Source organism: Tetrao urogallus (assembly GCF_951394365.1).
Source record: "Tetrao urogallus genome assembly, chromosome: 8".
NCBI lineage: Eukaryota > Metazoa > Chordata > Aves > Galliformes > Phasianidae > Tetrao > Tetrao urogallus.
Window position 1 is genome coordinate 4,903,138 of NC_136821.1, and position 21,261 is coordinate 4,924,398.

At 34.4% G+C, this 21,261-nt stretch overlaps 1 protein-coding gene across 1 annotated transcript in view; it reads left to right on the forward strand.

The window, feature by feature from the left end:
- Positions 1-21,261, forward strand: part of LRP1B (LDL receptor related protein 1B) — a gene marked incomplete at both ends in the record, with an annotated part of 589,444 nt that overhangs the window by 484,928 nt on the left and 83,255 nt on the right. Inside the window, 15 exons of the mRNA XM_079539425.1 lie at positions 899-1,091; positions 1,502-1,627; positions 2,623-2,751; positions 3,573-3,692; positions 4,657-4,770; positions 4,965-5,114; positions 8,759-8,881; positions 9,935-10,054; positions 10,701-10,829; positions 11,733-11,855; positions 12,477-12,617; positions 13,744-13,931; positions 14,665-14,848; positions 16,932-17,017; positions 20,628-20,750. Coding sequence (XP_079395551.1) covers positions 899-1,091; positions 1,502-1,627; positions 2,623-2,751; positions 3,573-3,692; positions 4,657-4,770; positions 4,965-5,114; positions 8,759-8,881; positions 9,935-10,054; positions 10,701-10,829; positions 11,733-11,855; positions 12,477-12,617; positions 13,744-13,931; positions 14,665-14,848; positions 16,932-17,017; positions 20,628-20,750 — 2,049 coding nt within the window. The remainder of the gene's footprint in view (positions 1-898; positions 1,092-1,501; positions 1,628-2,622; positions 2,752-3,572; positions 3,693-4,656; positions 4,771-4,964; positions 5,115-8,758; positions 8,882-9,934; positions 10,055-10,700; positions 10,830-11,732; positions 11,856-12,476; positions 12,618-13,743; positions 13,932-14,664; positions 14,849-16,931; positions 17,018-20,627; positions 20,751-21,261) is intronic.

Genomic DNA, 21,261 nt, shown 5'->3' on the forward strand with positions numbered 1-21,261 from the left:
TATGCACTCTAAGTTGAACAACAGGCAGCATATACTGCAGCTGCATGATTGCAGATTAACTGGGCGTAACACTTCTGTTGATAACGTTCTTCTGGATGAGATAGGTGAACAGTTTTTTTTGCCTGTATTCTCCTAAGTGGGAGCACTGCTTTGGATGATTTGCTGCTACCAGTTTCAAGGAAATTTGTTATTAGTTGTTTATTTTGGAGTTTTTATGATTTGAAAACATGATTTTTCTTACAGTTTAATAGTATCCACTAATTCTGCATTGGGTTTCTTCTCTATATGATGTATTTGTGTGCGTTTCCTGAAAAATAGCAGTCTTACATCTTGATCCAAATCCTATAAGATTAATATAAATAAGTCTATAAATCAGCAAGGTGATTGTATTGGCTTCTATTACTATTTTTGTTGCAGACAAGCAATGAGCAAATAGAAAAAGAAATCAGGGAGTAGTGGATAGATCCATTTGTATTATCTACGTCTCCAGGACAGCTAACTAGGGCAGCCCCAGCAGGATTGCAGGAGGGTCACAGTGTAAGGATCATGGTTCTGCTCCTGTATCTGTGGGCATCTTTGTCCAAATCTGCAGGTACTGCTTGGAAAATTAATGTGTGCAGGCTGTACAAAATTTAGCAACATCAATGACAGCATAACTTACAGTGAAATTTGACTGACACTGAATCCCATGGACTTTAAGATGTCTTGTCAGCAAACCAAAGGATGAACTTTTATGTATTGGTTTTTTTTGTGGCATTTTTTCAGGTGCTGTAAGTGTACAAGAATAAGTATTTTGTCTAAAACCAAAGCAATGTGAGTCATAGCTTGTAGTATGATGATTTCTTTTTCAGAGTCAACAACCCTGCTCATGTTTCTTTTCTGTACTTATGTGTTCTAGGTAATTGTCAAATCTGGACCGGGTACATTTCTCAGCCTGGCTGTATATGATGATTATATTTTTTGGTCTGATGGAGTGAGAAGAGCTATTCTGCGTTCCAGTAAATACACAGGAGGAGATACAAAAGTTCTTCGTTCTGATATCCCACATCAGCCAATGGGCATTATTGCTGTTGCCAACGACACTAACAGTTGTAAGTTCTATTTCAAGGATTTTAGATAATTTAACTAACTTAAAATATTTTACTGTCTTTCATAATTTCTTTTGTTCTAGGAGATGCTAACAAAAGATGGGATAAATAGTATTGAATGAAATTTGTTATGTTCATTTTTTCCAATGTGATAGTAGCTAAATCATTTCTTGTCAAATATCTGCAGTTTTGAATGCTGTGAGGGGAGGTTTAGTGATTGTATTCAAGGGAACTCCATTTGTTTATCTTCAATATGCAACCCTATGAGTCATGCTGATATTTTCATTTGACTGATAAAACTTGAACCAATTGCCCATAAATCTGAAATACAACTATCTTTGCTGTCTCTAATAGATTTGCCACTGAAGCAAGTTTAATAAAACAGAGTCAATCTTTGATTGTTTATTCTTTAGGTGAATTATCTCCTTGTGCACAAATGAATGGAGGTTGTCACGATTTATGTCTTCTGACTCCTGATGGACGAGTGAATTGTTCATGTCGAGGGGATAGAATACTGATAGATGATAACAGATGTGTGAGTAAGTAATACTGGCTGATGCAGTGCTTTTTCTGTGCTGTGGTGCAGTTGACTACTGCAAATTCAGTTGGCCCAAGTCCTGAATTTGATTTCTATATACTCTTATATTGCTCTAGATGTTGTTTGGTTTTTTTTACAAATGTTGCCAAAGTTTCGCATGTAGCAGGCTTTAAACTATTTTACATCTGATAAGACTTTTGTGGGGTTGAAAAGCATTAATATTTATTAATTTCTTCAATTCCTGTTTGGATATTTGTGTTCTATTTAATGTTCCTTATGCTGAACTAGATAAACTGCAAATCTAACTGACGATTTTTAGTTCTCACAATGATGATAGGGGAAAAAAAAAAAAAAGGAAAACAGTGCTCTGATAAACATGACTGCCATTTTGAGGACTCTATAAATCATAAAGAGGATCAGATTTCACCTTGTCCAAAATCCGCATTTGCAGCACTTTCATACTTCATGTTTGAATCAAATAGAGAATTGTTTTCTAGTTATGTTGGCTTAAAATTTTTTGCATAGAGGACGTCTTTTCCTCCTGAAATTGAATAGAAATATTGTAATGGAAACAAGGAAAAGAGCACCATAAATAGATTTCATTTCCTCATTATTCTTCTTGACTTGAGGGCAATGGTAACAAAGTCATAATCTCTTCAGTATTGTTAACTTGCTTCAGCACATGTTCCCATAAATTCGTGGATCTTTGGCTATGTTTGTCTTTTGCAGTCTTTCCCACTTTGTACTGGAGTTTATCCCAATATTTCTGAAATTTTTTTGTTATTTAAATATCAGTCCTTATCAACAAAAGTACAAATCAGCCCTGCAGGTCATTAGTGTGGGGGAGCTTTCAAGTTTTGATGCTGTAGGTTTAACTTTTTTTGTACACAGATCTTTGGAAAGAGATATTAAAATAGGAACCAATATTGAGCTTATTTTCTCTAAGTGTAAGAGATATTAAAAAAAAAATGATGTGTTGTAATATGTTATTTTTAGCTAAAAATTCTACTTGCAACACTTATTCTGAGTTTGAATGTGGAAATGGTGAATGCATTGATTACCAACTAACTTGTGATGGCATTGCTCATTGTAAGGACAAGTCTGATGAGAAACTGTTTTACTGTGGTGAGTATTTCCAGGCATTTTAACTTCAAGGTTATGCACCCTTATATTGATGTCTCTGTGACTTCTAGCACATACCAACTGGTCACTGAAGTGAACAACAAGAAGAAAATACTAAAGCACTCATTTAATTTAATAAATTAAAGTAAAAATAACTCTATTATATGGAGAAAATAAGTTGTGTGCCTGTAGCTCTTGAACTTCTCATTGTTCTGATATCCATATCATAGCTTTGATCTCTTCTGTTTCCTATAGGAATGACTTTTAATGACTTAATGAGTAGTTTTGATATAATGTTTATACATGCCTCTTTCAGAATCTTATGAAATGTCTCCTCTAACTCCTGTGTTATTTGAATAGCTAAAGTTAATACCAGATAAAGGAAACATTTTCTATATTATTATAGTTTCATACAGTACTTTGGGGAGGAGAGTAGGTTGAACGAACAGATAGGAAGTCAAATGGAAACAAATTAGAAAGAAAGTTGTATCTGATGTAGAATCTGAAAACACTGTTTCTTGTCATTCCAGCATAGCAGTCAGTTTTAGGTTTACTAAGATGCCCTTATTCTTCAATACTGGGGGAAAAAAAAACACTATCAATCAGTCTGTATTTTTATAGATTTAGGTTACTTTGCACTCCATCTTATTGCTAAGTATGGTTTAGGGTAAACGTGGCATATTTCGTTCTGTTTTGTCTGAATTGCTAATGCTGTGTGTTCACCTGCATGACGAAAGCATGCCAAAGAAAATGTGTTTCAAATGCTTTTCTGCGCCTCTGATTTTAGTGTAAGGATATTGGTACATCAAATGCTTGTTTTCCAGAAAATAGAGGCTGTCGAAAGGGTTTCAAACCGTGTTCTAATCGACGCTGTATTTCGCGTAACAAAGTATGCGATGGTATGAATGACTGTGGTGACAACTCTGATGAATTGGATTGTAAAGGTAAATAGTGGTTACTACTAAGGTGATTTCAGACTATTGCTCTGTGAATATATATTTGTGAAGAGTTAGAAAATGCAGATATTTTTATTGGCATTACAAGAGTTGGGAATTTTTTTCATAATTTGAAAACAAGAGCAGCTGCATTCTCCTTATCTTTGAGATCACGTGTTGGGGCTGATATCAACACTGAGTTTGGTTTTATTTCTGTGGAAAACTCCAAATATAGTGTTACCGCTTCTTCCATGAAGCGATATGTGAGGCAGTATCTTTGCCATAGATGGAAAGGATGGTAGTTATGCAGTTTCTTCTCTGCATCTGCTGCTGTTTCTTCTTTGAAGTAGACAGTGTTTTCTTTCTTCTTAGACACATTGCAATGTCTATGTCCTTTATAAAATGTATCAGCATTGTTTTCTCTTTTATATCGATATTGCTTTTGCATTTTAAAACATGAATATTTATATTGTGCTTCTGCCAATGAATGAAAACTAGCTAGCAGACAGTGCAAATCCTTAGTTACAATCCAGAAAAATTGGAGGAGCAATTATGCCACCATACACGGATAAACCATATGCAGCTACTTTTCTGCAAGTACTACATGGATTTAAAACATCTGAAAGCATCTGATTATAGGTAGAGTGAAAAGTATATTAGGAAGAACCCCCATGTGGTGTTAAATGAAAAATTTTGGAGATTCATAGATTGTCCTGCAAGGGCTTGTTTCCTCCTTTCATAATGATTATCTCAAGTTGAGTTGAATTGTCTAAGGAGAGATATCGAAGCTCAATAAAGAAATTTAAAAATTAGACATGTATTATTTCAACCATATTAAGTCTTTTGAAAGAACAGCAGGTTCTGAATGCACCATTCTAAAAGGTAGAAAATATAAACACAATATTTGTAATATGCATCTGAACTGTTTATTGTATTAATTTGTATCTTTTTTTTTTTATTCCATATGCTATAGATTCAGCATGTGCTTCAACAGAATTCCGTTGTGCAGATGGGACTTGCATTGGAAAATCAGCACAGTGCAACCAGATCATTGATTGTGCAGATGCTTCAGATGAAAAGAATTGTAGTAAGTTTGTATTTGTCTGTGCTTCATCTTAGAATCTGTTTCATGATTATTCCTTGTTCTATAGCAGATCATTCATAGTCATTATTTGTTGGGTAACTACAGTTGCGTTGTCTGTGCAAATTCAAGATAAATGTGAAAACCAAGCAATAAAACTTTTGAATCTGTATCAGGTGTGATTTGTTGTCTCCTTCCAGATAATACAAACTGTGCTTACTTCTATAAACTTGGAATTAAATCTGCTGGATTTATTAGCTGTAATTCCACTTCACTTTGTATACTGCCAGAATGGATATGTGATGGATCTAATGACTGTGGAGATTACACAGATGAACTAAAATGCCCAGGTAACTGTCAAAAAGAAATCTGAAAGTTTTAAATTATGTTTCTGGAAAAATATTTTCCCATGTTTCTTGGTTCTTGGGACCTGATCCAGGTCTATAAATATCTAAGGTGTGGGGGGCAGAATGGCGAGGCCGGACTCTTTTCAGTGGTGAGTGGAGACAGGACAAGGGGAAATGGCCAGAAACTGGAGCATAGGAAGTTCCGCACAAACATGCGCAAGAACTTCTTTACAGTGAGGGTGACGGAGCACTGGAACAGGCTGCCCAGGGAGGTGGTGGAGTCTCCTTCTCTGGAGATGTTCAAGACCTGCCTGGATGCCTACCTGTGCTACCTGGTGTAGGGAACCTGCTTTGGCAGGGGGGTTGGACTCGATGATCTCTGGAGGTCCCTTCCAACCCCTACAGTTCTGTGATTCTGTGATTCTTTTTGTTGGATGTGGGTAAAAAGTATCTATTTGGTCAATTCATAATATTTAATATAGATATAAGTATAATATTAGTGAAGCTTTTTTACTAGCCTGTTTCATTAGATGATGCAAATTTTTACCAATTACTGCATTTCTCTGAAGACAAGTGTAATGCTTAACTTCATGTTTCATCCAAGTTAGGTCTGCCATCATTCATTTGCATTTGATTAGAACATTAGTCACAAAACATCAAGCTCCAACATCAAATCAAAGAGCTATTTCAGTAGATGGTATTTCTTTCCTCTCTGATATATGCACATATATATATTTATTTATTTTTTTACACTTTGTCATTTGTTTTGTTAAGGTGTAGACTGCCAGGGTAGAATCCAGCACTGTTGCTTTTGCATTTGTTCCACTTTTGAATCAGTAGAAAAAGATTATGGTACACTTAAGTCCTAGTCCCTGAGGTGCTAGTCTTCTAGAAAATGGAACTTGGCTTGTTTTCTATAGAAATAAATCTACAGCTTGTAAGAAGGAAGAAGCAAATGTATTTTACAGTTTGAAGAGTTTCATTATTCCAAATTTTCATCTGAATTTTTCATGATAAGTCAGAAAGCTCACGTATTAGAAACATACTTTTTCACGCTGTATGTACACTATGTACACTGGCGTTTTGTTAAGCAGTTTTTATCAGAATGATTGTAGTGTTAGTGAACCTCAGAAGATAACAAACTATTCAGTGTTGAAATTGGTTTATCCTCTGCACCTATGTAGTAACGTTGAGAAAGACAAAGCGTCTTTTTATTGTATTTTATTTTACAGGAATATAGTACTTTTCTGAAAGTCATTTCTGGAGGCTTGAGAAAAACTAAGTATCTCTTAGACACAGTTTCAGCATCTTCTTTGCTTTGTTTCATAAATTATATGGCTTACCCTGAATTCTGAAGTGTTACAGGAAAAAAAAATCAGTGATGCGATTTGTATAATTAGGCTAATAGTATCAATTTCTGGTCAAACTGGAGATATTGTACTACTAAAGAAACTCTGTAGATATCAAGCTTATGACAACTGTCCTGTACCGTAAGTTTTAAACAAAAAATTGTAGAATTAAAAATTATTCTTAATTTTTTTTTTTGCCTATAGTATTCTTTTAATCTTCCAGAAACTCATTAATCTGGAACTTTACATGTGTTCCAGTTTTATTTCTTATGCTGATAAAGATCTTGTTATTTTTGAGTAACTGTATCCTAAATCTTTACATGCAGTGGGAACAAGTGAGCCAAGGCATTTTAGAAATCTTCCTTTGAAAATAGTGTATCTGCTCATGCTGTTTTAGTCTTCTGGTTTGACATTTCCCTAGACCATACCAAGCCAGTATCCAGTACAGTAGATGAGAACTATTCTTTGTGTCAGTGAATACACACTTGGAAATTGCATTTCCATTTGTTCTAGTCATTGACTCCCATGTGATTACATCTATCTTACGTGGCCAGTATCTCTTTTTTTCTGAGGATTGTTAGTAAAAATAAAACTTTGAATTTTACACTATTGAGTGCTACCTAATTGTTGCTAGCCCAGTAATTAACATCTTCTGATTATTCCTGTTTAGTATTCTGTTTGTCTGTGTAATTATCCATTGTGTCATCAAGACCTTCTATTAGAATTCTCATTTACTTTGTGCCAAATTTATTGATGAAAAAATTACGAAGATCCAGAAAATAACTTGGAACTTTAGCACAAACATCAATTAAACTAGTTATTAAGAACTTTTGTCCTTGCTGTAGGCAGATGTGTGTTAAATTATAGTTTTCTCTCCAAACTCCGTTTTTTCCAGATTATCTAATAATTCTTTAGAATTAGCTGTGTTTGAGCTCAAAATAGCTTAGAATTGCTTTATTTCCTTTGTTTGTAGGGTTTTTACCATCCCAAAGAAGATTTTCAGGCTACTATGATATAGCTTCAGTAAACTAATGTTGCATAAGTAAACTAATGTTGCATTTTATTCCATTGTCCATTTATTTGTGTTACTTTATTCTATCTTTCCAAATGTATTCCAAAATGTTTCATCATGTTAATGTGTGACTAATTGCCTGGATCATCCCTTTATTTGAAAGCAATACCATTCCAGTTCAACCCGCTTATGATTTCCTTTGCTATCTCATTCAAAACTGCCTGCCTCTGGCACATTAAGTTTCTGAGTGTTGTTTCTGTTATGAATATGATAATTCCCATTGACAGTCTTAACTTTTTTCACTGCCATTGTTCTCAGAGAAAAGTAAGGAAAAATATTCATGTGGGAGTGGTTGTACTTAGCCAATCTTTAATCTCTACCGAGCCATTGTAGACATCTTATTTCTTCTTTTGTGCATTTTCAATACTCATGTAGTCGAATAACACATAAATATCGTAACTTTACTATTATTCTTTTCTTAAGAGAAAATAGAGGGGAAAAAACACCAAGCAAAGAACAGTATAAATAGCCCTGTTACATGAAAGAACTAATAGAAACCTTAGCAGAGTTTTAGTGATCTTCAGTGCTCAGAATGAGGAGATATTGCTTGGGTTTTCACAGGCCAAAAGCTTCCTTGAAATTCTGAAAATAATCTTTGCCACTCATTAGACTAAGATTTCTTCTTATGTCTTGAAACTGTTTATATTATCACACTCTCTTTCCTCATGTCTGTAGAGTAAATCTTGAGAACTTTGACCCTATACAAAGAAATAAAGCGTGGAAGAATGACTTCTTCATTCATGACAGAATCTAAATCTCCTGTTCCTGTGTCACTGATAAAATTTGGTGGTGACAGTCACTGCATGCATCAGATTTATTGCTTATCTCAATAAGTGTGACAAAAATACTGCCCTAATTAGGTTATCATGTTGATACTGGAGGATAGATCAAAAGGGCAATTTCTTCAGCTGATGTAAAATGACAAGCAGTTTTGATTTACCATACATAAAAAATTGTAAACTGAACTACCTTTTCCACTATAGGTCCTCTTAATTGATGTTGTTTCTGTGTAAATAAATGAAGTATTTCAGCTTCCTGCACTTAGTTACCACTATTTTCTAATTTGTATAAACACAGTTAAATAATATAATTAATATATTTTTTTAATGTTTTTAAACATAATCACTTTGTTATCCATCAGTATGCAGAAATTTAGCAGAAATGTATTAGGCTCCTAATCATATTAGTAGAGACCATTTTACATTACATTCTTTATTTTATCACAGTTCAAAACAAACCCACATGTGAAGAAAATTATTTTGGTTGTCCTAGTGGAAGATGTATTCTGAACACCTGGCTCTGTGATGGGCAGAAAGACTGCGAGGATGGAGTGGATGAATTGCACTGTGGTGAGCACTTAATCTTAGTTCTGTTATCACTGACAGGTTTTCAAAACAAAACGTGTGTGAATGTATCTTAAAGATTGAATGTAAAGTGGGAAAGGTCTCTCATGCAAAATTTTCTAATAGAAATCTTTTCTTTCAGTATTTTATACCCTATCTTACAGTAGAATGAAAGCACCATTGATATTTTCTTTTTTCTCCTGAAGAGACATTTTCATACAGGCTTTTCTGTTTCTTTAAGATCTGACAGCTGCACCAATTCTTTATAATTCCTCACTAGAACATTTTTATAGATACAATCAGTTCATGTTAACATTTTCTATCTGTAGCAGAAAGTAAACAAAATAGACCTTTATGGCATAAAAGTAGACATTTCTTGCATCAGAGGCCATATAGGTATAGCTATGTAGAGTAACAAACAAAATTGTTGGGAATAAAATACAGCAATAAATTGTTGAAAATTTGAAGGGTTCATTCCATCTCAGATCTATTATGGTTCCTAAATTCTGCATAACTGAGGAGCAGTACAGGTTGATTTTGTTCACAGTGAAAGCTGGCCTTTATATGTGTATGGATTAATAGAACATACGATTTCCATAGTTCAGTTGTAGTTGAACAAACAAATGAATTTTTTTCAGAGATAAAGAAGGAATTTTAGTCAATCTTTTTCCCTACTGACAACTCTTACCATTTTGTTGAGGTAGTTGTTAAAATATTCCATTTTTGAATCAGATTAAATGAGTGAAAATTCTTTTTATTGCTAATACTTAAATCTGTTGTCACTAATTAAAACAATATAAATTTTGTCTATTGTCCTTAAAGAGTCTTCAGCCATTTCCAGAAAGATCACCATAATAGTATTTATTTAGAGTACTTCCACCATCTGATTTGGAAGCACTGACATTTGACATTATTTTCAACTTATACTAATATGCTACAATTGAGCAGACAGAAAGCACTAATGTGGTGATTTCTATGCTGAGGGTTTCTTTGGATAAACTACAGGGAGCACAGGGCTGTTTTGAACCTAAAAAACAAAGTGGCTGGTGTCATTCCTAGATTCATCCTGCTCGTGGAATCAGTTTGCTTGTTCTGCAGACAAGTGCATCTCTAAGCAATGGACTTGTGATGGTGAGGATGACTGTGGAAATGGTTTAGATGAGAGTGATGCTATTTGTGGTAAGTAGAATAATTTTAGCTCTGTGTCATGTGAGACCATCCATACAAAAAGAGCCCAAGTGGATCCATGAAGGTAGCAGGAAGAGAGCAAGTATAGCAAGTATATTTCACTAAGATTAAGTGATGGATTGAGCAATTCAAAAGAGTAGAAATGAATGCTAGGATACAATATTTTTAGAAAAAATCCTGTTTAAATAAAAAAAAAAAAAGACAAATATGTAGTCAAGCAGTATGTTGAGTTACTTGATTTGTAATTATTGGAGATTTTCTTTCTCCCACTACTACAACACGTGGTACGTATTCTTATAGATTCTGTTCTAGGTATATGGGGCTGATGTATGCAAGTTCTGAATATCTTTAACTTATTGCTGTAGAGTGTAGTTATGTTAGGTTTGTGTGCCTTATGAGTGTAGTTCCTTTATTCACACAGTCCCAACACAAAGCCCAGAATTGGTTCGTAAAGTTATTCTGTTAGAGAGTGACAATAAATGACATTAAATTAAATTTCCTTACAGTAAATTCAGAGAATGAGTAAGTGTGAGATGTAACAGATTGCCAACATTTTAGTGTAAAATATAAGCTAGCATATATATATTTGCCATACTACACCAAGAACAATTTTCTTAGCAACGACTCATTTTTTCAGGTTCAGTGACGTGTGCAGCAGGGACATTCAGTTGCCTGGGCTCCCATGCCTGTGTTCCTCAGCACTGGCTTTGCGATGGTGAAAGAGACTGTCCAAATGGAAGTGATGAACTCTCTACAGCAGGCTGTGGTATGTTTGCATGATAAGATGCGTGGTATTTCTTTGCTTGGCACTTTTGCTTTTACAGTATCCAGATATTGTTTATTTCTATAGTCATACTTCTGTATTGTCAATTGTTAGTACAACCACAGGGAGCATACGTAGCAGGATCCTTAAATGTTTTAAGCAGCCTGATATCTTCAGATTTTGTTAATATATACTGATGTACACAAGCTGAAAGTTGTCACGTCATGCATATTATACAGTGTGCTTACTAAAATTAGCAGATCGTTGACTACAGTCCATTTCCTGAAGAAAATGCTGCTGCATGTGAGAGAAGTTGTACATCATAAACAGAGATACAGTATCACCCCGAGTTTCTTCTCCCTAATTGTTCAGATGCCAAATCTCCCACCCTACAAACTGTTGCTTTCAGTCTTCTGAGATGCATTTCTATTGTCAAATGTTCAGTACTAGTTTAATTAGGGGTTTTGTTTTATAACTGTATACGAAAAAAGTATAGATTAAAATTACTTAAATGTGTCTTCACTGAATCCATATTGTGATATATTGCTTTTTGGTTGAGATATATTTTGTGTGTTTATGGTTTTTAAAGAGCTTCTGTTCAGGAGCAGGAAGGAAATCTGTATTTGCCAAACTTTGTTTCTCAGAGGCAGACCTTAAGTTGTAGACAGCATCAGCTTCTGAGACTTTTTTGCATTGGATTATATGAGAGGCCAGCTATCTTCTTCATTCATTGCTACTAAGATGCATACATTATTCTGCCATTTACTTGTGTAATGATTTGCATAAGAAGCAAGTTATTTACATTGAATACACTGAAGCTAACTGGTTGTCATTCATCTGTAAGAAAATTTGTCTGCCTTATTCTTTCCAATTTCATCTATGTTTTATGTACTGTATTCTCTTTAGCTCCCAATAACACTTGTGATGAGAATGCTTTCACGTGCCGTAACAACATCTGCATTCCAAAACAGTTTGTATGTGACCATGATGATGACTGTGGAGATGGATCAGATGAATCACTGGAATGTGGCAAGTATAATAAAATAGAGAAAATAGAAAAGTTCCGAACTGTTAAATATAGGGCCTTCTGGAAGGGTTGTTACTTTAAAGTCACTATTGCAAAAGAAAGTGCTTTTGTGCACTAATAAGTTCAACTTGATGTTACAATTTCAACTCCAAAATTCAATTTTTATAGCTATTTCTTCATTTTTGGCGAAGTCCTAGAAAAAAATACATGCTTAGAATGGTTAAAATGATTATACACATTTCAAAGAGAAAGCTTGTGTGTTGTAAGATTTCTGTGAAACTGCTTGGTGGGTATAGTAATTGCTAAAACAGCTGTTGGAAAACTATTTCCTAATAATTAGGATGAAGTTCCATTACTTATGGAATTTACTTAGGAAAATGTATTTAGGTTTATGTGAGTGCTGCATGACTACACTTTGCATTGGTGGTAACTGTTATAGGACTATACTGCACTGCATAACACATTTGATTTTTTTTCTTTCTTGGAAAACACTTATGTTTAAGCATATGTTGCTTGGTATTTATTAATAGAACAAAAGACAATCTTAATTTATTTTGTATATACAACATTCTATGTCAAAAGTGTTGAGCAAAGGATGAAATCGCTGATTACTGTACTTCTAGGATACCGTCGCTGTCATCCTGGAGAGTTCACTTGTGCTGATGGAAGATGCTTGTTAAACTCCCAGTGGCAATGTGATGGGGATTTTGACTGCCCAGACCATTCTGATGAAGCACCTATAAACAAAAAGTGCAGAAGTTCAGGTCCGTATTTAATTGTTTTAGAACCTGTCTAACCATTCTTCTTGGGAAACAGTAGTTTGGGATTGTAGTTAGGCAAATGTGAAACTGCATATCTTAAAATACACAGTTTTTTGCTGGTGTAATATGCCTTACTTGTGATAAACCACATATAATTGCTGAAACTTCAAACTTTAGGGAGTACGTTAGGAGTTTCTGTTACCAGTCTCCTGCCAGTTCTACTGAAGATCTTAATATTATGAACATACAGAAGAGTTTTCAAATGATCTCAAAAACTGCAAATGAATTTTACAAACTGTGAAAGCCTTGGGATTTGTACGGTACAGCCAGTGATACATGAATTTGTAGCTGTGTCTAAGACTGCTCCCTGTTTAACGATCTGATCTTTTTCTAAACTAAGTCATTCGTTACGGGAGGGAAATTCCCTCAAGTTATCTTGTATTTCAGCTTTAGTTCTCCCTTTAATTTTTCCGAATCTAACTTTAAAATCTAATTATGGAAGTTCTCTGAAAGAAGTACAGACAACTTTAATTAAATCTAGTTCTATGTGATAGTAAAAGTTCACTGTTGTTAGTGTAACTTTTTGTACCGCTGATTTGTATTACATGGAATAAGTGATACGTAACACATGTATTAGAATTCTAATTTTCGTTACCTCACTTTAACTTGCTCTTTGTAATCTAAGAGAAATGGTCAGCCTCATAAATACGCTGACCGATTTTGACCAAATTTGTCAAAGATGGGTTGCTTTAAGTTTTCCAAACAGGGGAAAAACAGATAATGATGTCATCAGCAAAGGAGATGCTTTAGAATGTTCAGTCCTGTTACTAAACACCACAGCACTCATGGGGGAAAGAAGCCATGCTTTCTAAATCTTACAGGAATTACATTTTGTGCAAAGACAAGTAGGAGTTTCTCAATTAAAAGAAAACAACTGTATAGGAGATTTCACACATTTTCCAGCAGAGGAATAAACCTTTAAAAAATAAAAAGAATTTATATCACCACCTGTAAGGAGCTAATATTCAGTTTTTACTCTTTCATGCTCACATTAGAGCTGGTCCATGAGAAAATTAATTCTAAATACTAGTCAACTACACAAAGCTGTGTCCTCTTTTTTCTTTTCCAGAGCAGTCATGTAACAGCTCTTCCTTCATGTGCAAAAATGGCAAGTGTATTTCTCAGAGTAATGTTTGTAATAACAAAGAAGATTGTAGCGATGGCTCTGATGAGAAAAGCTGCCACATTAATGAGTGCCTCAGCAAGAAAGTTAGTGGCTGCTCTCAGGATTGTCAGGATCTTCCTGTTGGATACAAGGTGTGTATCTGTAAATATGGTGTAATACAACGTCAAGTCTTAACTGTTTGTTAACTCTTCCATGGTTGTAATAAAACTCTGTGTTACCTCCTTGTGATGAAGTGTCTTACCTTCAGAGTTCTTGTTCACATTACTGTATCTGTTACACAGATTTTTAGAGGTTATCAGCACTTCAAAATATTCACAGATTCATAGAATGTTTGGGTTGGTAGGGACCTTTCAGACCGTCTAGTTCCAACCCCCTTTTATAGGCAGGGATGCCTCCCTCTAGCACAGGTTGCTCACAGCCCCATCCAGCCTAGCCTTGGGTGCTTCTAAAGAGGGAGCATTCACAACCTTGCTGGGCAAAAATTATAAAAATTTGTATATAGACCTCACCAAATAAACACATGTGCAATTGAAAATAAGGAATGCCAAATAGGGTTCATTGTTCATATGAACAAATCCTTTTCGTATTCTTGAGAAGATGCCTTTTTCTTAAAGAAAGAATAATAATTCATCATTCTAACGGGAGGGTTATTTGAGAGGGAATTATGTTTATGATCACACCACCAGTAGCTGAGAGGAAATGTACTTTTATCTGTCTGCTAACAGTATGAATAGCAACGCAATTAGAATATTACCTAAAAAACTGAGGATACTTGAACTTTATGATGCTAACATGTTCAGGAGATAATAAAAAGAGTCAGTAAGTAATTCAAAATGAATGCATTTGTTTGGGTATTTTTTTCAGTGCAAATGCTGGCCTGGATTCCAGCTGAAGGATGATGGCAAAACATGTACAGATATTGACGAATGTTCATCTGGATTTCCCTGTAGCCAGCAATGCATCAATACATATGGAACGTACAAGTGCTTGTGTACTGATGGGTATGAAATACAGCCTGATAACCTAAATGGCTGCAAATCCCTTTCAGGTATTGCTTTTTTTTTAATCTATGGTTGTAATTTGTGATATTCCTTATCTCCCAGGTGTGTTTTGCTCGTCCATTGTGCAAGATAAGCAGTTACTTCAAAGTACATGACTTCAATGAATAGTAGGAAAGTAATGTTTTATTTTGAGTATGTATTATACTCAAAGCATTTTTGGTTAATTGTTACAATGGATTCTGATAGTTTGAATTATTATTTTTACTAGAAAAATTATGAGGACAGTTTTAAAAAATCACTTAATTTTACTTCTTAGTAACTTATTAATAGCATTATGTTTATGTAAAAGACTTCTGATGTTTTATGTCATCTACTTGAGATTACTAAACTGCACTTGAAAGCTCCCAGTTTGTTTAATGAGTACATGGCAAAAAAGAAAGAAACAGGAAAGTATAACAGAAATGGCCAAAATCTATTTTTCCTGGAGCATATGGAATTCTTCACTTGCATGTGCAATAAACAGTAAAGTTCAAATTATATTTGTAATGGTGTTTATTTCTTCACACCTCTCTCCATGCCCCTGATATTTTTGTATACTTCAGTCAGTAGGATTCATTAGATCAGTGAAAGAAAGACCAAAATGTTAACAGAAATTCAAAAATCCATTAGTCTGCTGGGTTTTGTTCATACTACAGACTATTTCCTCCTCTAGCAGACTCCTACTTCTTCCAGCTTTGAAAAAAAAAAAAAAAAAAAAAAAAAAAAAAAATTCATTTTGATAGTTCTTATTTTCGCTTTACTTTTTAACAAAACCATGTAGTTTCTTTCTAAATGGTGTGAAACAGGATTATCTGTTTCCCCCCTTGTGTTCATAGGAACATAGAATTATCGAATCCTTAGGGTAGGGTTGTAAGGGAACTTCTAAGGTCATTTAGTTCTAATTAATGTCCAGGTGCTTCCCTGAGTAATCAGAGAGCACAGGATGAGATAGAGATGGAGGATGAAATTTTCACTTCAATCTTACCTCAAGCCACTCATACAGTGAGAAGCTGTAGACTGCTCAAACGAGGGGGATCTAGAACACATAATGGGATAGTTGTGTACTGGAGTTGTAACATGGTGGACTTGAAAAGTAATAATTTTCATTATTACTTTTTGTGCTGTGGCAACGATGGTTGTGTAGAGAGGAGCTGCCAACATGTGAATGTGTAATTTCTTGCATAAGTTGCCTTGAGGACTTCACAACAGCAGAGCCTTGGCAAGCTTTCTCCACAACCCACCAACAGTCTGTGCTGATGGTGATGCCTCAGTTCTGTTATGAAATGATGAATGTCTTAGGAGTTAAGCATGTGGGTAAGGTGGGATAAGGTATTTTGAACAACAGCAGAGCAGGATGGACAGCACATAACATCCCAGTCATAATATCTAAGTTGTAGATGCGAGTCTTAAATACGCTTCCTATTAGTATTTTTTTGGTACATCAGTCTGTTAATAGAGTGAAAATAAGACAGACTTTTTTTTTCCTTAATTTTTATTACTACACGTGCCAGTTTCAGAGATGTTTCAGAGTGATGGCGTAATTGAGTATCTGAAGGAATATTGTTTAATAAACTAGAAATCTGGGATTAAGCAAAAAAAGCCAAATCTGGCTTGAGTTCAGAATTGGAAAACCACATGACGTCCATATAGCTCTGTTATGTGTAGAATGTTTCGGGTATTGAAGTCTCAAAAAGCTATGTTCAAAACATGTTTGCTTTGCAACAGAAAAATAAAATAGCGTCTTAGTGATCATTTGAAAGTGTTCAGGTGAAGACAAGTGGCATGAAATTTATTTCAAATTTAATCTCTGGCATTAAATTAGCATAAAATAGTATGGTTCCCATATTACAAATGCAAAAAAATTAAATTATGTTCAAAGATATACTAATTGATTGCCTGGTTCATTTTTATACTGCATCATTGATCTTTCTTGGAACATTTGAATGTTTTAAATATTTCTTTCATCCATAACATTGATCAGAGCATGTAACATTTATTTTTCAAACCATCTCTATTTCAGCATTGTATTCCTGATTTTTCCATAAATTAACGTAAAAGCTAGTCTAATATATTCTTTCTCCCGGGGTTTAGATGAGGAACCTTTCTTAATTCTGGCTGATCATCATGAAATAAGAAAAATTAGCACTGATGGATCCAACTACACTTTGTTGAAACAGGTATAATCATAGTACCATGCTCTAAGTTTAACTCCATACTTTTATTCTTATTTAACGTATGCGACTGACAGGGATATCATCCTCCAATTGGCACTGTATGCAACACAGAACAACTGCAATACTTTTACAGTTTGGAATAAATAAATAAATAAATAGACTATCTTATTTGAGTTGGCAATGATTAAGGCTCAGGCAGTTGTTTTGTCAGTCATTCTGATTGTATCGAAAATTGTTATTTGTGGTCCTCTTCCACTGCAATGTATTTTGAACAATTTTTATATTTTTCTTTTCCAAGTATATTCACACATATATGGCCATGTATTGTTTGGGCTAATTACTGTCAGAATCCAAATCTGCTTTTTGATTTAGATTAACACAATTCCAATATTTGCAGTATTACAATGCATGAACATGTATCCTTGGCTAAACCCGTTTTTTTTGTGTGTGTAATTGTTCTAAATTATTATGCAAAAAAAGCCCTGCTATTTGAAAATATCTACCAAAATAGTTACCCAGTTGCCTAGTAAGTACAGAGCTATCAATTTAGCAGTTTCTGCTCTGCTTGTATGCTTCACCTAAGTGTAGTTACTTACCACAGATTCAAGTTCAAAAGTATGTTTTAAGGAAAGCATCTATTTTCTTCAATATTAATATTACAATTGAAGCAGACTTGAAAATCAGTTGTGCCAGTCAATAGCATTAGGCTCTTTATGACTTCTTGTGTCAGTAAGCAGTGCATCTTAATGTCACGAGAGGTATTGAGGTTTTCAGAACAGTAATTGCACAATTAATCACCTTGCATTAATCATTTGAATTTATTTAAGCATAGCAAGCATTTTGTCTGTTTGTTCTTCTGAAATCTTTCTGATGGCTTCTCATTTGCATCTCACTGACTCTCCTCTTTTGCTGGTATATCTATTGCTAGCAGCTTGTGAGAAGAGGGGAGCAACAGTCAATTCCCTTTGTTTGGTGCTGACAGATTGGCTCAGCACTTCATCAGTCTTGAATTTAATGAACTCCTTTTTCACTGCATTAGAAGCAACATAGCTCCAGCCATTGAAGAGAATCTGTGGTTTCCGTATCATATCAATTTACTAGTCTAATGTATACTTCAGCTTTTGAAACCTTTGATCTCATATGTAAGCCATTTTTGAAAAATATATAGATTTGAAAGCTGAAGAGGGAGCTATACCAGCATAACAGGTGAGCTGTCTTCCTCATGAGGACGTCTTTTTGTCCCTGTGTTGGTATGATGAATCAGCTCTAACCCTTAGGTATCTGCCAGATGAAGGCAAATACCAGAGCTCCTCTGGCAAAGGAGCAAAACCGCCCTTCTCTGTGCATTTGATCTCTGCTTTGTCATTCTAACAATTGCTCATATAAACTCAGAGTAGAGGAGCTGAAAGGAGGAGTTTGTTCAGTCTTCTCTGAGTTGTTATGCATCAGCCTTTTACTCTCATTTTTTTTCATCCAAATGTACATAAACAGGTCAACTGTTTGGATTATATTTCACGTATACTCTTTGCCTTCCATTTCCTTCACTTGTAGTCATCAAAATCCATAGGCAAAGTAGACAGACTCTTTGTTATTAGTAATTTACATACTATTTACCTCTTTTATTTTTGCATTGGGGCACGAGGGGATTACAAATTTTGGACTAGAATATGGTGTGCTACACATAACAGATGACAGCTGATGTCATCTAAAAATTTCACCATTTCTTCTAAAATCAGTCTAAACAAAAAAAAAAAAAAAAAAAAAAAAAGAAAAGAAAAGAAAAAAAAAAAAATACAAAGAATAATGGAAGGAGGACTTTAAAGAGCTATCCAGAGCAGGAAGAGAAGATGTGGTCAGGACAGGGAACTCTGCAAATACACAGAAACAATTCTACTTGCAGTTGATTTTATGAAAAGTATTGGAGCTAAGCTGACCCAAAAGAAAGTATTTGCAGCCGTAGACTTGAAGGCAGACAAATTCATCTATCAGCTTGTTACTTCAGAAATGCACACAGTATTTTAAAAGATACAAAACTTGTATTTCAGAAGGTATTGACTTTGATTTCTAGAATGTTATAGATTTTTGATAGACTTTTGTATCACTCATTTGTGGTCTTTTTTTTAAGAACTTGGAGTGAGGCTTTATCTCACATGTAGGTGCATGTGCTTCAGTAGTAGGAAAAGAGAGATCCATTGTTTTGCAACACGATTACAACTGACAGAAGTGCAGCCAGTTTTATGTATTAAAACTCTGCATGCATAGACGTGATTATTTGAAATGAGCAGTCCTTCAACACTGGTTTGTTTCAGGCTTTATTTACTGATCTTTTATGTTGCCTGATCACTTTTTTTACCTCTGTGTTTTGCTCAAAAGATAGATTTAACTTATTACACTGTGGTTTGCAGATAAGCTACATATCACTTTCTAGGCAATTAAATATTGTTCTTTGTTGTTAGCTAGTCTGGAGCATTCCCTCTACAGATATGAATTTCATTAACGAGGGAGGTTGCCTATATGCCTGAGAATAGAAGGTCATTGGGGTGATAACAGAACTGATGAAATGATTTTCTGGTTCTAAAAGTGCAAGCTTTTTACTGTTGCTGTTTCATCATTGATTGATAACAGCATCTTTGTATAATATTAACTGTGATTTCACTACAAGTCAGCATGCTAAGCAGATTATAAGGCAAGGCTTTTTTATTCTCAGATAAGGAAACGAGGGTCATCATTTGAAAGTAATACCTGCTTCTTACCTGCTATTTGGGATGAAAAGCCACCAAGCTGCTCTTTCCAGCCTATAGGATTACCTCAACTATGATCACCACTCTTTGATGTATTGGCTTGGTAACTGGAGTCACAAGAGACATCCAAATGCCTGCCAAATCTCTAACTTTTATACTTTTTTGTATAAACTACAAATATACGTGTGTGTTTTATAGTCTAGCATCTGAGAACTTCAAACCTTCTTATCCCAGAATTAAAATTCACACTTTTTGACATTACAGTTCCTAATTCCCAATTCATTTTTATTAATAATAAGAAGTAACTACTAAAGATGGTAAATGTTATGCTATTTCTGATTTTAGTGTCACAAAATGAATATCCTCTCATTTTCCAAAGAGCTGACATTTCTGTATAGAAGAATATTTTACATCCATTCCTTAGTGAAATAGTATTCTAGTGCTTAGATTAGATGGAAATGGTTGTGCAGTGTTTGGTTTTTTTTTTCCCATAGTTTGCCAAAGTAATGCCAAAGGTAGTAATTAAAAAAAAAAAAGATTTAGCAAAATATAAGTATTTACTGAAAAATTCATTTTTTATTTTTAGAAATTGAAAATGTCATATCTTCATTTAATTTCAAGGCACCTGATTTTTTTGAGATGCAATAGTTATTTGTCACCACATTTTTTTCCTGTTATAAGTTTTATCTTATTCTGATTGTTTAGAAGTAATGTACATTAAGGAGAGGTACTCAAAAACAGCAGTAAAATACAGTATTTTGATGACTATTATATGCAGCATAATTTGCAGTCTGAATGTTATCAAATATTCTATATTCATACTTACTTGAATAAGTGGACTTGATTTTATTTTGTTTATCCCTGTTTTTTAGGGACTGAACAATGTGATTGCAATAGACTTTGACTATAGAGAAGAGTTCATCTACTGGATTGATTCCAGCAGACCAAATGGAAGTAGGATAAATAGAATGTGTTTGAATGGAAGTGACATCAAGGTAACTGCTGATTTATAATGTCAATATTAGAATTACATTTTTCAGTATGTTGGGAAATTCATGGTGGTGACCTACATTGTGTAATAAGGTATGAGTATACCTATAATCTAGCAAGTTATAGTGAAATTGAAATTCATTACAAACTAGGCTGACGTAGAGGTAGGGACTAAGAGGACTGCATTTATCAGCTAAGTTCTGTATGATGACAGTTGACTCAGTTTTTACTTCAGTGGGGCTTACAGCAAGCCAAAGAAATAAAGATGTGTAAATAGGTAGGCTTGGTAAATGTACTGATCTATTATTTCTTTGTGTACAGTTTTTCTTGATTTTCAGTTTAGGTTTCTCACTGAAGAGGAAGTGAGGCAATGAAAATAACTCAGTCTTTATGAATGATCCTGAAAAAAAAAAAAAAAAAAAAAAAAAAAAAAACCTGTGCCTCTCTAATTTGCTTCTATATTGGAATAAATTCACAAATCCACTATTAAGCATATATATATACTTTTTTTTTTTT